The sequence below is a fragment of the Camelina sativa genome, chromosome 4 (genome assembly GCF_000633955.1).
Source record: "Camelina sativa cultivar DH55 chromosome 4, Cs, whole genome shotgun sequence".
Taxonomy (NCBI): Eukaryota; Viridiplantae; Streptophyta; class Magnoliopsida; order Brassicales; family Brassicaceae; genus Camelina; species Camelina sativa.
Window position 1 is genome coordinate 20,586,017 of NC_025688.1, and position 15,321 is coordinate 20,601,337.

The 15,321-nt window shown below is 37.6% G+C and overlaps 7 protein-coding genes across 7 annotated transcripts in view; 4 read left to right on the top strand and 3 right to left on the bottom strand.

The window, feature by feature from the left end:
* Window positions 1–971, top strand: part of LOC104784095 — a 4,020-nt gene extending 3,049 nt beyond the window's left edge. Inside the window, exons 4-7 of the mRNA XM_019244180.1 lie at window positions 39–131; window positions 211–316; window positions 438–730; window positions 819–971. Of these exons, the coding sequence (XP_019099725.1) occupies window positions 39–131; window positions 211–316; window positions 438–730; window positions 819–971 (645 nt within the window). The remainder of the gene's footprint in view (window positions 1–38; window positions 132–210; window positions 317–437; window positions 731–818) is intronic.
* Window positions 2,047–4,265, top strand: LOC104781469 (sedoheptulose-1,7-bisphosphatase, chloroplastic). The gene is made up of 8 exons (XM_010506148.2): window positions 2,047–2,402; window positions 2,528–2,653; window positions 2,747–2,932; window positions 3,025–3,106; window positions 3,197–3,418; window positions 3,513–3,613; window positions 3,709–3,780; window positions 3,871–4,265. Exons 1-8 carry the CDS (start codon window positions 2,289–2,291, stop codon window positions 4,147–4,149), a joined length of 1,182 nt encoding a protein of 393 aa, XP_010504450.1. The 5' UTR covers window positions 2,047–2,288; the 3' UTR covers window positions 4,150–4,265.
* LOC104781470 (pyruvate kinase, cytosolic isozyme-like) lies at window positions 4,477–6,090 on the bottom strand. Its single transcript, XM_010506149.1, has 2 exons — window positions 5,845–6,090; window positions 4,477–5,739 (listed from the first exon to the last, which is right to left on the bottom strand). The coding sequence occupies exons 1-2, from the start codon at window positions 6,088–6,090 to the stop codon at window positions 4,477–4,479; spliced, it is 1,509 nt and encodes a 502-aa protein (XP_010504451.1).
* On the bottom strand, window positions 6,114–6,956 carry LOC104784096 (pyruvate kinase, cytosolic isozyme-like). The gene is made up of 2 exons (XM_010509165.1): window positions 6,711–6,956; window positions 6,114–6,605 (listed from the first exon to the last, which is right to left on the bottom strand). The coding sequence occupies exons 1-2, from the start codon at window positions 6,954–6,956 to the stop codon at window positions 6,114–6,116; spliced, it is 738 nt and encodes a 245-aa protein (XP_010507467.1).
* Window positions 7,428–8,353, top strand: LOC104781471. Its single transcript, XM_010506150.1, has one exon. It carries the CDS (start codon window positions 7,560–7,562, stop codon window positions 8,178–8,180), a length of 621 nt encoding a protein of 206 aa, XP_010504452.1. The 5' UTR covers window positions 7,428–7,559; the 3' UTR covers window positions 8,181–8,353.
* On the top strand, window positions 8,871–11,526 carry LOC104781474 (glycosyltransferase family 64 protein C4). Its single transcript, XM_010506152.1, has 5 exons — window positions 8,871–9,263; window positions 9,920–10,316; window positions 10,618–10,781; window positions 10,867–10,937; window positions 11,044–11,526. Exons 1-5 carry the CDS (start codon window positions 9,052–9,054, stop codon window positions 11,202–11,204), a joined length of 1,005 nt encoding a protein of 334 aa, XP_010504454.1. The 5' UTR covers window positions 8,871–9,051; the 3' UTR covers window positions 11,205–11,526.
* Window positions 11,512–12,972, bottom strand: LOC104781472 (nematode resistance protein-like HSPRO1). Its single transcript, XM_010506151.2, has one exon. It carries the CDS (start codon window positions 12,895–12,897, stop codon window positions 11,548–11,550), a length of 1,350 nt encoding a protein of 449 aa, XP_010504453.1. The 5' UTR covers window positions 12,898–12,972; the 3' UTR covers window positions 11,512–11,547.

A 15,321-nucleotide genomic window follows, 5' to 3' on the forward strand; every position in this document is an offset into this window, starting at 1 on the left:
ATGCAAGTAATTCTTTTATTTAATGTATGAGATTTCAGAAAATGCAAGAGCGGAATACAAGGAGCCAAAAAAACAATACCATGCCTCACTTATGTGGAAGAAAGAGTTTTTCAAGAAAAAGAAATGAGATTGTGAGTAACTTAGTCATGATATAAACCTATTTTATTATATTGATTTTGTACATTGTTTATGCATGTCTCTTTACTGCAGAAAGTCAAGATCGGAAAAACACCATGTCGAGCCGAATTTTTCATTGAGACTCGCAAGAAACCTGATGGAACCTTTGTGTCTGAGGAGGCGAAAATACGCGCTGTTAGTTTTATTATAGTCACTTTGAATTTTGATCAATACTTTTTCGAAGTGAACTTTTAAGAAAAAAGCTGGAGGTGCGTTGTTTTAGTCTGTTGGATTTTTCCTTGTATCATTTATAAAGGAAGCACTTACCACGTTGATGGAGCAAAATCCGCAAGTCCCGAGCAATGTTACTGCTAGATTGGATGATGAATATGCTCAAGTGTTTGGTCTAGAGTCTTCAGGACGAGTTCGTTGTGTTGGCCGTGGACCCACACCTTCAAAATTAGTGAGACACTCGACGGCTGCAACTACACAAGAGATAGAGAATTCTGAAACAGTTACCCAGCTGAGGACACAATTGAAAGTTTTAGCAGATCAGGTTAAGGCAATGTCTACATTCGTTGGACAAATACTTGGTAATTCAACTGGCGAACAGGTATTAATATATAACAATAGTTTTGTAAGTTTATTTGCATTAGTATAAATTAGATATATAAAACTAATGTTTTACGTTGAATATTCAGGCAACTGCATGGGCTGTAAATTTTGCAACAGCTTTTGCGAACATACCAAATCCAGCCTTTGTAAACATTCCAAATCCACCGAATCCTCGGATAATTTATTTGCATATTACTCTCTTTGATATCAGATATTTAGATAATAAACTAATGGATTGAATGCTTTTTTCCAGGAATTGGATGATGGTGCCAATGATAAACGCTAGATGCTTAAGCATTCAACCAAATGCTAGTCATCATCATCTACGTACGATGATCAACATCTGTTTGTCACAACATTTTAGCCTGCAACTTTTATTTATTTATGTTTTATGTATTTAATTTGCTCGTTTATTATGGACTAATTTTGTAAATCATTCTCAGATTTCTTTAAATTAAATTTAGAAATGCTTTTTCGTTTTTAATTAATTATGTTTTTAGATTTTAAAATACTGATAATAACTAAATATGATAAAACACGTGAGTATTTTTGCTTCACTTTACAAATGATGTGAAATTATTTCAAAATATGTTTTTTAATTAATACCAAAAAATGACTAAAAATATAATTTTCGCATCAATTTTTAAAAGTGATGCTATAGCCAGAATCATTAATAAAAACTGACATAAAAATAACATCATTTATGTAAAAGTGATACTATGTTTCCAATCAGTTATTGTAAATGATACACTTATTTAAATCATTTGCTATACATGATACAAATATTGAAATCAGTTCTGAAAATCGACACTAATTTTAATATCAATTATATAGAAATGATGGAAAAAATAACATCATTTGTTAAAACGTTACAAATACTAGCATCATATTTTGTAATTGACACAAAATTAACATCATTTAAAACAACCGATGCAAATATTATAGATAATTGCATCAGTTACTAATGAAACGATGTCAATTATTTGCATCACCCCATTTTATATCATTTAAATAAACGATGAAAAATTCTTTTGCATCAATTATAAGTAATGCAAATATTCAAAATAAATGATACAAACTGACCTTTTTTTTGTAGTGTTTATGCGGTTAGAATTGTTGCCAATGATGCATGAGAACCAAAAAGAAGGTTTTATAAGGTAGTTTCTAATTAATTTTGTTTTATTGTAATGTTTGTAATTATTCTATATCACCTTTTTGGTTTTCAACATCAGTGGTGAGAATGATATGAAAATTTGGAGATGATATAATCTTCATAATATGATAAAAGAGATAACCATAACCACACAAAAAAAATGTATGAACGCAAATCAAAGCCTCTTTGCCTCAATCGTCTCTCTCGCCCAATTGCACATCACCAGAGCTCTAATCATATCTTCTTCAGCCACTGCCACGTGTCACTCTGACCTTTTAACATCCTTTATCTCTTCCCAAGTCCACTTGTGGTTTTTTTTCTAGATTTTTTGTCTTCACCATTCTCTCTACTCAGAGCTCCTCCTTCTTCTTCTTCTTTGATCAAACCACGAGCTTCTTTAACAATGGAGACCAGCATCGCGTGCTACTCACGTGGGATCCTTCCCCCAAGCGTCTCTTCTCAACGATCCTCTACATTGGTCTCTCCTGCTTCCTTCTCCTCATCCTCCAGCTTCAAGGTTCGTTTTCCTTTGTATATAACTTTTGACTTTACTCAACCGCACACGCACTTGTCACGTGTGAGTAAAGAGTAGGCTTTGTTTTAGTACTAGTGTTACTGATTGTGATATTTTGAAATAAGCAGCGTTTGAAATCGAGCTCAATCTTCGGAGATTCACTACGGTTAGCACCAAAATCGCAAGTGAAATCCACAAAGGCTAAGAGCAATGGTGCTTCAAGTGTTACCAAATGTGAAATTGGCCAAAGCTTGGTAAAATCTATTCAAAGGCTCAATCTTCATTCAAATTGTGTGTTTAAAAGATTCAATCTTTGAGTTAAAGTTTCTTACTTTTTAATTTAATAGGAAGAGTTTTTGGCACAAGCAACTCCTGACAAAGGACTGAGAACTTTGCTTATGTGTATGGGAGAAGCATTGAGAACAATAGCTTTTAAAGTTAGAACAGCATCTTGTGGTGGAACAGCTTGTGTTAATTCCTTTGGTGATGAACAACTCGCTGTTGATATGCTCGCTGATAAGCTTCTCTTTGAGGTTTTGTTACATATTCAAATTAAATTATTTCAGAAATTTTTGTATCAGAAAATGGATCATAAGGTTTTGCTCTGTGTATTTGTTTTATCTAGGCTTTGCAATACTCGCATGTGTGTAAGTATGCTTGCTCTGAAGAAGTACCTGAGCTTCAAGACATGGGAGGTCCAGTGGAAGGTTAGTTTAAGTATAAATTTAATTGACAGTTCCAGGTTCCTATATTGCGCGGAAATGTTTATCTAAAGATTATGAAACTTTGTTGGACAGGTGGGTTCAGTGTTGCATTTGATCCATTAGATGGATCAAGCATTGTGGATACTAATTTCACAGTGGGAACCATATTCGGAGTTTGGCCTGGGGACAAGTTAACCGGAGTCACGGGAGGAGACCAAGTGGCTGCAGCCATGGGAATCTACGGTCCAAGAACCACTTATGTTTTGGCCATTAAGGGATTCCCAGGAACTCATGAGTTCTTGCTTCTTGATGAAGGTTTTCTAGAGCTTTTGGTCTAATCCAGGTTTATCAAGATTCCTTCTTTTGGTAGCTTTCAAAACTAAGCTCACAATGTTTTTTTTTTTATCAGGGAAATGGCAGCATGTAAAGGAGACAACAGAGATCGCAGAAGGCAAAATGTTCTCACCAGGAAACTTAAGAGCCACATTCGACAACTCCGAATACAACACGGTTCTTTGCTTATGATCCATCAAACCTTTAATTATTACTTGAATCTGATCCCCAATGTAAAAACTTCTGAATGCTTTTCTTCTTTGTGAATTCAGCTGATTGATTACTACGTGAAAGAGAAGTACACACTGAGATACACCGGAGGAATGGTTCCTGACGTTAACCAGGTTCGTTCCTCTTTTGACACTTTTAACCTGATTACTTCTACTTGCGGATGAAACCTTGACTTTAACAGTTTACTTGCTTTCTTTTGGTAGATTATTGTGAAGGAGAAAGGAATCTTCACCAACGTGACTTCTCCTACAGCTAAGGCAAAGTTGAGGCTGTTGTTCGAAGTGGCTCCTCTTGGCCTTCTCATAGAGAATGCTGGCGGATTCAGCAGTGATGGACACAAGTCAGTACTCGACAAGACCATCGTCAACCTTGATGACAGAACTCAAGTTGCTTATGGCTCAAAGAACGAGATCATCCGCTTTGAAGAAACCCTTTACGGTTCATCAAGACTCAAGACTGCTCCCATTGGAGTTACCGCTTAGAACCTATTTCAAAAGAGGAAACTGAAATGTATGTTTATTTTTTCCATAAAACCGGATAATCTACTTTTCTCCCTTGGGTTATTTATAAGAGAAGCTACAAAACTATTACCAAATTTTTTAATTTTTGGACAAACTATCTCTATTTATTTATTAAACCAAAACTTCCATAGATCATAATGAAATAAACTATTAGTTAATAACCAAACTTTATTATCATGCGATCAAAAGACAAAAACAATGTTTAAACCGAAATTAAAAGTTGCATGACTTTATTTTTGACAGCAAAAGAATTTGAAATTGCAAAATAGACCCGTGTAAAAAATGTGTTTACTCCACGCTCATTATCTTCACAACAGAGGAACCATCGATCTTGTGCAAAGCCACAATCGAATCTCCAGTCTTGCAAATCCCCTTCGTCTTCGCGTATCCAATAGCGAATCTTATGGTTTCCTCCGTCGAAGATCCCGTCGCCACCACCGGAATAATCCCACGGTAAATCAAACCACGCCTCGCCACATGAGCCACCGAGTCCGAGGTCGACGACTCGAAGTCATCTCCCTGAGCAATCTCCGGAACAACAACCGACAATATCGGAACGCTCGGCCTGTATTTAGCCACAAGCTCCGCCGTGTAACCTCCCTTGGTGAGAACGATGATCGCCGAAGCAAATACACCCCTGGCCGTCGATACGGCGGAAGCAGCCAAGCTCTCGATTGGTGATAAAGGTAACGAGACGATTCCTAGGGTTTTCTTGTAAAGAGTGTCGTAATCGATGAACTCCTCTGCTTCTTTACAGATCCTTGACATTGTTAACACGGCTGCCTCAGGGTGAGCTCCAGCAGCGGTTTCTCCGCTAAGCATAACGCAATCTGTCCCGTCAATAACAGCGTTCGCAACGTCGGTGGCTTCAGCTCTAGTCGGACGAGGAGATACTGTCATGGACTCAAGCATCTGTGTGGCTGTGACTATTGGTTTCCCAAGAGCATTAGCCATCTTGATCATTGTTTTCTGAGCAAGAAACATCTTCTCGATCGGAATCTCCATCCCAAGATCTCCTCTAGCCACCATGAATGCATCAGTATTCGCTAGAATACTCTCCAAATTCATAACTCCTTCTTGATTCTCCACCTTTGACATGAGCATGATGTTCTTTGAGTGCTCGCCAAGCAACTCCCTGACTTCGATTAGGTCAGATCCTTTACGAACAAAAGAAAGAGCGATGATGTCGATTTTGTTGGGAACTCCCCATTGCATAATGTCCTCTTTGTCTTTCGCAGTGAGTGTTGGGAGATCAACCACAATTCCAGGGAGGTTAACGTTTTTTCTTTCTCCAAGAATCGCAGAGTTCTCGCATCGGCAACGGACAAGACCGAGAGTCTTGTCACAGGACAAGACAGTCATAGAGATTGTGCCGTCTGAACAAAGAACCACATCACCGGGTTTGAGATCCTCTGCAAGTTTCTTGTAGCTCATGGAGATAAGGTTTGAGTCGCCTTCTATGTTGTAGTCAGTTGAGATTGTGATCTCTTGACCTTGCTTTAGCTGTACCGGTTTGCCTTCTTTGAGAAACCCGGTTCGAATCTCAGGACCCTGCAAAACATCAAATTAAAAAACAGAATTAAACCCAAATCCTCAAAGCTGATATATGTATAAAGAAAAATAAATAAAAAAATAGTTAAAACGATGTTTTGATACCTTTGTGTCGAGCATGACAGCGCAGAGAATACCAGTGTTGTCCACGGCGGTTCGGAGATTATCGAGAGTTTCCTGATGGTACGAGTGAGAACCATGGGAGAAATTGAACCGGGCTACGTTCATACCGGCCTTGAGTAGCTTCTCAATCATCTCCACCGATCTTGATGCCGGTCCAAGAGTACAAACAATCTTCGTCTTTGATCGAAGAGCTCCTTTGGTTGCTTGTCCACCAAGTAACATCTCCATTGTGGAAGGAAGTTGAAAACTTTTCAGATCGCAGAGAAAAGATTAAAAGAGAGTTTCAAAGAGACGAGGAAATTGTGAGTTTGCTTGATGAACATTATGATCGAGGTCACGNGGTCAGATCCTTTACGAACAAAAGAAAGAGCGATGATGTCGATTTTGTTGGGAACTCCCCATTGCATAATGTCCTCTTTGTCTTTCGCAGTGAGTGTTGGGAGATCAACCACAATTCCAGGGAGGTTAACGTTTTTTCTTTCTCCAAGAATCGCAGAGTTCTCGCATCGGCAACGGACAAGACCGAGAGTCTTGTCACAGGACAAGACAGTCATAGAGATTGTGCCGTCTGAACAAAGAACCACATCACCGGGTTTGAGATCCTCTGCAAGTTTCTTGTAGCTCATGGAGATAAGGTTTGAGTCGCCTTCTATGTTGTAGTCAGTTGAGATTGTGATCTCTTGACCTTGCTTTAGCTGTACCGGTTTGCCTTCTTTGAGAAACCCGGTTCGAATCTCAGGACCCTGCAAAACATCAAATTAAAAAACAGAATTAAACCCAAATCCTCAAAGCTGATATATGTATAAAGAAAAATAAATAAAAAAATAGTTAAAACGATGTTTTGATACCTTTGTGTCGAGCATGACAGCGCAGAGAATACCAGTGTTGTCCACGGCGGTTCGGAGATTATCGAGAGTTTCCTGATGGTACGAGTGAGAACCATGGGAGAAATTGAACCGGGCTACGTTCATACCGGCCTTGAGTAGCTTCTCAATCATCTCCACCGATCTTGATGCCGGTCCAAGAGTACAAACAATCTTCGTCTTTGATCGAAGAGCTCCTTTGGTTGCTTGTCCACCAAGTAACATCTCCATTGTGGAAGGAAGTTGAAAACTTTTCAGATCGCAGAGAAAAGATTAAAAGAGAGTTTCAAAGAGACGAGGAAATTGTGAGTTTGCTTGATGAACATTATGATCGAGGTCACGGTATTTATAGAAGAAGCGATTTGCGAATTTCCAATTTTGCGTTATGTTACATGTTCGAATTTTTCCTTTTTGCTGATTTGGAATAATACTACTTTTTATCGAATTTTCCGTTTGATGTTTTAGTTAATTTCCTTTTCTCTTTTTGGTTTTGGCAATTTTTATTTCGAACTTAACAAATATATTTGAGGAAAACATTAAAAGTTAAATGAATAATGTTCAACTAGAAATTTTCAATTTTACATAACGAATTAAGTTAATTGAATGCCATATGATTTGAGAATTTGTTAACTACAAAAAAAAAGTGTTAAAGGTCAACTCTCAAATATGATTTGGGCCAAATTAAAAAAAAGCCCACCAATATCCAAATTTCGAGACGTTGTACGACGAACTCTTTTTCCCCAGATCGAGCTTCATTCTTCTTCTTCCTAAAGCTTTGAGCAGAGCTCTATCGATGAAATCAACGCAACACCAAAGAGTAGAATATAAAAAACGATGAAGAAACCTCATATCTTGAAAAATCCAGTCTTTTTCTTACTTCTACTCATAGCTCTTTCTTCCCTAACTATACTCACCTTCTCCTTTTTAAAATTACCGGAAACACCTCTCGCCGCCGGTAACCATCTCCGGAAACTCCGGTACGAGCTCACCGATGAACTCGGATACTTCGGAAAGATGATGATCGAAATGCTACCCGAGGATCTGGTTTTCACAGCCTTCGTACCGTCCGACCAATCATTCCGCCGAGATCTAGGGCTGAGATCGAACAACAGCCGTCAGATCAAATCCCTTGAAGACGATGACGACGAAGGAGATAACACGTACGCCGTCGTATCGAGGATCATGGGTTTCGCGGTGGTTCCTTACAAAGTGGAAGAAGCAGACATAAGGAACGGAGAAACGGCGTCGTATGAGTCATTGAGTGGTTTCACACTTAAGATTTGGAGAAAGAGAAATAGCGGTGGATTGGTCGTTAATGGCATCGAGACAGAGAAGATGGGGTTTGTAAAGAGAGGGAAGATCATCGTGCATGTAATGAATGGTGTTGTAATGGATTCTGATTTCGCACAGTCTCTTGCTTCTTCTACTCCTCAAGACGAAGATGATGAACCATAGAAGAAGACCACGACATTAGTCTCTCTTGTAATTTCTTGTAACATAGCAAAGGAAACACAAAAAGTTAAATTTGACTAAACAGAATATTATTGACTTAATAATCCAATCAAACTTTTTAATCATCATTTTTTTTCCTTACATTGGTTATGAATACTAATTATTTCGTTTATGTACTTTGGAAATGTTATTTCTGCTTAAAATAGAATGAATTGGATTCTACAGTCTTCAACTCTTCATGATTGAGTTGGATTAATTACAGAATTACTACTATAATTGTAAGTTGACATTTTTGTCGCCATTGACTCTCTCTTTTAGCGTTTTTTTTCCTTTAACCCGTTCTACAAAAAAAGCTATTTTCCGTTTTCCTCCCTCCAGCTATGTTTGGGTTCTGTGTTGTTTGTTCTTCGATTCCAAAACCAAGTTTCAATACGAAAAATTAAGATGATCAAAAAAAAAGAAGTCATTTCTTAGAAACCAAACACATACAGTATGTTAAAAAAAACAAAAAATTATCTGAGAAAAAACTTAAGTGGGACCCGCTTTTGAGCCTAAGACAGTTTCCCACGTCATCATGAAATCGGGAAAACGTCGCGATCGTGGTCACGAACCTAACACGAACCGTTTTGATGATTACACGTGGTGGTCTGGGTTCTTCTTACTGTGCACCGCGTTACACCAGAAAATTTATTCATCGTCTCTGATCTACGATAATTCGCCAAAGTGAAAATTTTTAGAGAAAGACGATGACAGACTGAGTCTACTCGCTCTTGAGTCTTGACACGGGTTTGACTTCTGAGTCGTCTTTCTTCTTCTTCTTCTTCAATCATCCATCCGCGTATCTAATTTTGTAAACATTAAATTTTACTGTGAGATGGGAGGAGGAGATGTTTCTAAAGAGATGGGAACTTGTTCGTTAGCGTATCGTCGTGGAGATCAGAAACTACGCAAGTTCGTGACGGCGAGAAGTACTAAGTTTCTTCTATTCTGCTGCATCGCGTTCGCTTTCGTCACAATCGTTTGCCGATCTTCTCGCCCTTGGGTTAACAGTTCAATCGCCGTCGCGGATCGGGTCTCTGGATCAAGGTGTGTGTACTGTTACGCAAAACGTTATTCAAGTTTTTGTTTTTTTCTAAATGGGTTTTCTTTGATTTGGATCTCTAAATGGTAAACCAATAGGTGAAGACTAGATTCTTTATTAGGAAAGGAAATTTATGGAAAGTTATATTTACAGCTGAGGAGGACTCGCTTTGAACTCTTTTTTGCCAGATTCGTTTAAACTATATTGGGTTTGTTTTAGAACAAGGAAAGAATCTTCTGAGTTTTTTTTTTTTTGTCTCCATCACTATATAAAGTTTTTGTGTTGTTTCTCAGCTCTATCTATAACCAAACTAGGTGTTCTTAAGCTTAGTGAATATATGAGTATATGAATGCAGAAGCTACAGAGATTCTCTGTTTTGTAGTGAATGAAATTTATAATCTTTTTATGGTAAGCTGGTGGTGAGTGGTGTAATCATTTTTGTGATATATTTAGCCCTGAACCTGAAAATTGTATCTTGCTATGTTAAGCTAATCACATGGTACATACTATTATTTTTGCATAAATAAAGATGCATATGTAGGTATGTGTAGGGGTTAGGACTTATGGAGTAGAATTTTCTATTTAGGTAGTTGGCCTGTTGAGAAAAGTTTTGTTCTTTGTTTTCTAAATTTGATGGTTTTCTTAATTATCAAATTTGCAGGAAAGGTTATACACTTCTGATGAATACATGGAAGAGATATGATCTCTTAAAGAAGTCAGTTTCACACTATGCATCATGTTCTAGGCTTGACTCTATTCACATTGTATGGAGTGAACCTAACCCTCCATCAGATTCTCTTAAGGAGTATCTTCAGAATGTTCTGAAGAAAAAATCAAGAGATGGGCATGAGGTTGAGCTGAGATTTGATATTAACAAAGAAGACAGTTTGAACAACAGATTTAAAGAGATTAAAGACTTGAAAACAGACGCCGTCTTCTCTATAGATGATGATATCATATTCCCTTGTCATACGGTTGATTTTGCATTCAACGTTTGGGAGAGTGCTCCAGATACAATGGTTGGGTTTGTGCCCCGTGTGCATTGGCCTGAAAAATCGGTATGTCACTTTTTATTGTTGAGTATCCTCAAGAAGCTTCAGTACCAAAATATTCAAAATGTTTCTCTTCAGGTTGTTTGCTATTAGGGACCTTTTAACTTGTAATTCATAGATCCCTCCATTAATTAAGTTAAGTAGTGAATCACCTATCTTCCTTCATCCCTATGATCAAAAAGCTAGTATTAAGATATTGAAAGAACTCTGTACATGGTGTTTGAATTGGTTATATCATCTTCTTTCATTATTTAAAGAAACTTAGCGTACTACGTGGAATCAGAAAGTTAACTTCAGTTTTCTGCAGAATGATAAAGCCAATTACTACACTTACAGCGGGTGGTGGTCTGTTTGGTGGAGTGGTACATATAGTATGGTACTCTCAAAGGCAGCCTTCTTCCACAAAAAGTACCTCAGCCTTTACACAAATAGCATGCCGGCATCAATCAGGGAATTCACAACCAAGAACAGGTTCCTTATCTCTTTGCGTTTTTTTTGTATTCCGGAATGTGATTAAAATGTACTCCACCTAAGTGTGAGCTTCATCTAATAACAGGAACTGTGAAGATATTGCAATGTCGTTCCTCGTTGCAAATGCTACAAACGCTCCTGCTATATGGGTGAAAGGTAATTCTAAATCGCAGGCCACTTTGAGAACCATGTATTGCCATATGATTCTGATAAACTTTGATGATGAAGAGCATATCCTCCTCTTTTTGGCCTGTTTTTGTAGGTAAAATATATGAAATCGGTTCAACTGGAATTAGTAGCATAGGAGGGCACACAGAGAAAAGAACGCACTGCGTAAATCGGTTTGTGGCAGAATTCGGGAAAATGCCGCTTGTATACTCTTCCATGAAAGCCGTGGATAGCCGCAATTTATGGTTCTGGTGATTTGCTTCTTTCGCATGGTGGTACATTTCTGCTTTCTCTTCCACTGGTTATAACTACACTTTCACGTTCTAGCTATCGATGGGTTTGACGCCAAGTAAGAGTTCAAACCAGAGAACTGATCTTACTTTTACGGTAAGATAGAAGATAGAGAACGAGAGTTTAGAATTGGTGGCTTATGGGGTTTCTCATAGAATCTTACAAAGAGAGATAGTAGTAGCCTAGTGTATGGTGTACCCTCATTGTACCTTTTGTAACATTGTAACTTGTAACATCTAATGTTGTGAAACTATTGTTGTTGTGCTAAAAAAATGAGTTATCTATTCATACACCGATCGTTACATGATTACAAAAATTTCGGTGGTGTTACATCTGTCAGTGTCTTCCATTGCAACCCAATTTGGCTCCAGAACTCTCCCAGAAAAGTCTTTGCGGCATCTAGACTCGGGTAATACGGTGGCTCCATAAACACCTGAGTCAGCGAATCACACAACTCGTGATTCGCCACGGTTCTATTAGCATTAGCCTCCGCACTCCCCATCATCGTCGCCACCAACTTCTGGTACCCGAAAAAGAATCTCTTGGCTGCAGACTCCACCGCCTGCATTCCCTGAAGCAAATGTATCTTCTCGTACTCTGTCTTCCTCGAGTAAAGCTTCATTGCCGCCTCCTGCAACCTTGGACCTCCGGTGGGATCCACCTCAACTTCAAGTACAGCTGGCACTTTCTGTCTCAGCTCTTTGGACATCTTAGCCATCCCCACTAACCCTTTTGACCAGAAACAAAACGCGTCGTTTTGAGACGTGGTTTTGATCTGTAACTGTTTCTTCACCTTCAAGAAATCTTCAGGATCCATCAGAATGTGTAAATCTTCGATCTCTGCCAGAAGCTTCCAGATTCTCTCCAGCAAATACACGTCGGAAGAAGCTTTCTCGAACTTTCCATCTTCGATACTCGACTCGATTCGGTTTAAAAGATTCACGGAAACGTAAATCCAGGATTCAAGAATCTGATGGATAGTGTAGAGCATTTGATTCTCTTGGTTCTCGATGTGATCGGAGTAAGGATTGTTCTTGAGGCTGTGTAACTCCTCCGGGCGACAAACTGTGTCGTACCGGAGATACGGTTTTCCGGCGAGGTTTGGTTCTCCTAAACCGAGCGTGTACTTACACCAACGCATCTCATTCTCGATCGTAGACAAAATCTTCTGTCCAATGCTCTCCGATGTACGACACGTGACGATCTCAGAGAGCAAGCTCAACGAGCTCCAGCCGTTGCTGACCGGAGCAGCCGATACGTTCTCGTTCCCGTCGTCGTCGTAGTTATCATCCTCGCAGATAGCCGCCACGAGTTTGATCTGGCTCGTGGAGAGCGAATCCAACCGTCGGATCCACTCGCGGCGGTTTACGTAAGGACGTGTGTCAGAAGCAACGGTGAGGATTAAACGGAAAGTGATCTCAAGAGCTTGAAGAGATGGTTTGAGAACTGGCTCAGAGATCCAGCGAGGGTAATCGAGAGAGGACCAGAGGCTTCTTAGTTCAGGCAAACGGAGGTAAAGCTCGTAAGCAGAGCAAGCGGCGGAGGAAGAGGACGAGATTGGAGAGGACACGGAGGAGAGCTTACACGGCTCCGGAATGGTGATGTGGAGCTTGTTCGGAGATAGTATCTTCCTCCTCTGTAAATCCAAATCAGCCATTTCTATTAGTTTGATGAATGAGGAGGATAAAAATGTTTTGTATATATAGATGGAGAGATGTGAAGAAGGAAACGGATAGGAAAAAAAAGAAGAAAGACGTCATTATGTGGAAAACACATACTCCGTTTGAAAGTCAACGTACAACAACGGCTGTTTCCTGTCTTTTTTATTTTTTTCTGTCGGTTTTATAATTTCTTTCTATTATTATGGAATAGTGGAAAACTATTTTTCTCTTTTATTTACGTATATTGACGAATACAATGAGTTTATAATATACGATACGATACATTTTCCTTATTGGTAGGGAATTATTCAAAATCTTTCTTGATTTAGAAATTTTCTTTTCCCAAACTGTATATATTATATTGCATTCTTTTTCTCTATACATAAACAATATCGTAAACATAAACTTTGTTAAAATATTTACTGGATAATTGCGTTCCACACAAATAAATGAAAATTTAAACAAATTATGTGGAAAGAAAAAAACTTAAATAAAAATATTATTCTTTATTTTCTCAATTTTAATTGTATTTATCATTTATTTTAATAAATAAGTTTATCGTAACCATTGCATATAAATATATAATATATTTTTATATTGTTAGGAAGATCAGATATTCTGTTCAGAATCTAGCTACTTAAAGTCTGCTCATATTGCATTGTAGTAATATTTTATGTATTAAATAAATTTATTGATTAGTTTATTTGTTCTAAATACGGATAGGAATGGATAATGAATCCAATTAGTTATATGCACTCATTAAGTAATGAGGTTTGGTCGGAATCCGTATCGATAGCGTTTAGGACTTTTGGGGGAAGAGAGTGGAAAGGGTCCTCTAGCGCTAGCCTTTGACTTTGGTCTTCCTCTTTTGTGTAAACTTCAACATTTCAATTACGTTTCAATTATACAAATTTTATTTAAAAAAAAAAAAGAATTGTCGGTGTCGTCTTTATTTATTACTAACAAGGAAAATAGTACTATTGATTTGGTTTATTTAAGGAAAACATTAATTTTATCCCTATCTTCTTCAATCTTTGAAAGTTATTTGTTCTTATCGTATCTACTTGAAAGAAACAGATCTTTGAAAGTTATGCAGCTATACCAAAGTTCAAGTATCTACTTAAATAGAGAAATATTCAAAATTCTATCCAACTATACACTTTTTGTTATAACAAAAAGTTTATGGATTAACTTCTTGTATTATTCTTCTCTTCTAATACAACATATATAAGAATACATATTAAGATTTATGGTTAAACTAATTAATGAGCCGATAATGGGCATCCACATATTATAATATAATCATTCATAACACTCCCTCTTGGATGACCATAGATGACCATTATAAAAATGTAGTTCCAAATGCGCATATGAGATGCTACCTTGCTAAAAACCTTACCAAGAAAACTCAGTGGGAAAAACCATGGTTAAGGGGAAAAGAGTGCAGCGCGCTTTTACTCCCCCTCTTGAGTACATCACTTGAAATCTTCGAGATGACCGATCCAATATGATGAAGTAGCTTCTTAAAAGTAGTGGCTGGAAACGCCTTGGTAAATGCTTCGCCAAATCTTCACTTGAACAAATTTGTAGTAAATGTGTATCGCCATTCTTCTATTGGTCATGGATCTCGCAAGTGACTCATCTTTATCATTATCTTTGTTTCTCACAATCTCATCAAAGACTTTGAAGATGATAGTCTTTCACCATTGGAATCATAATATTCCTCTTTAGGTGTTTATTTTTCGCGTGTTCTTTGTTGTCTCATTAAAAACCTTTCAAGGAAAAACTCATTGGGATAAAAACCATGATAAGGGAAAAAGAGTACAACCACGCTTATGATCATATTTCTCCCCCTGAAAGCATTATCTTCAGGTTATGTATTATGATCATATATATATATTAACTTTCTGAACTGTTATAAACAGCGCTTTCAGGTACAAACTCATATGATCATCATATATTCTCCTGGGTCATTGAACTTCAAGTCATTTGAACCCCTTTCATATATAAGATCTATTTGAAATTTAAGACCAAATCTTCAATTACATACAATCTTCCAAACAATCATCTTATACATATGAGTTATTCATAATCTCCTTGTAAAACTTTCTCTTTCAACTCTTTTTCTTAGTATGACACTAAAAGACCATTTTTCTATGTAAGATGATGTAAGCATCCTGAGATAACATCTCTTTCATCAGATGTCAAATCTGTAACCTCAAAAAATTTCATGAAATATCTGATCTTATACAATCTGATTTCTCCATCTTTCAGGAGTAATATTTCATCACTGATTATTTCTCCATATATTCCTTGGTATGTGAAATCTCTACTGGAGATTAGATAACATTTTCAACATCAACATATTTGCACTTTTGCTTGTATATTTCTTTTAACAAGAACCATTTGTAAGTGCTGAA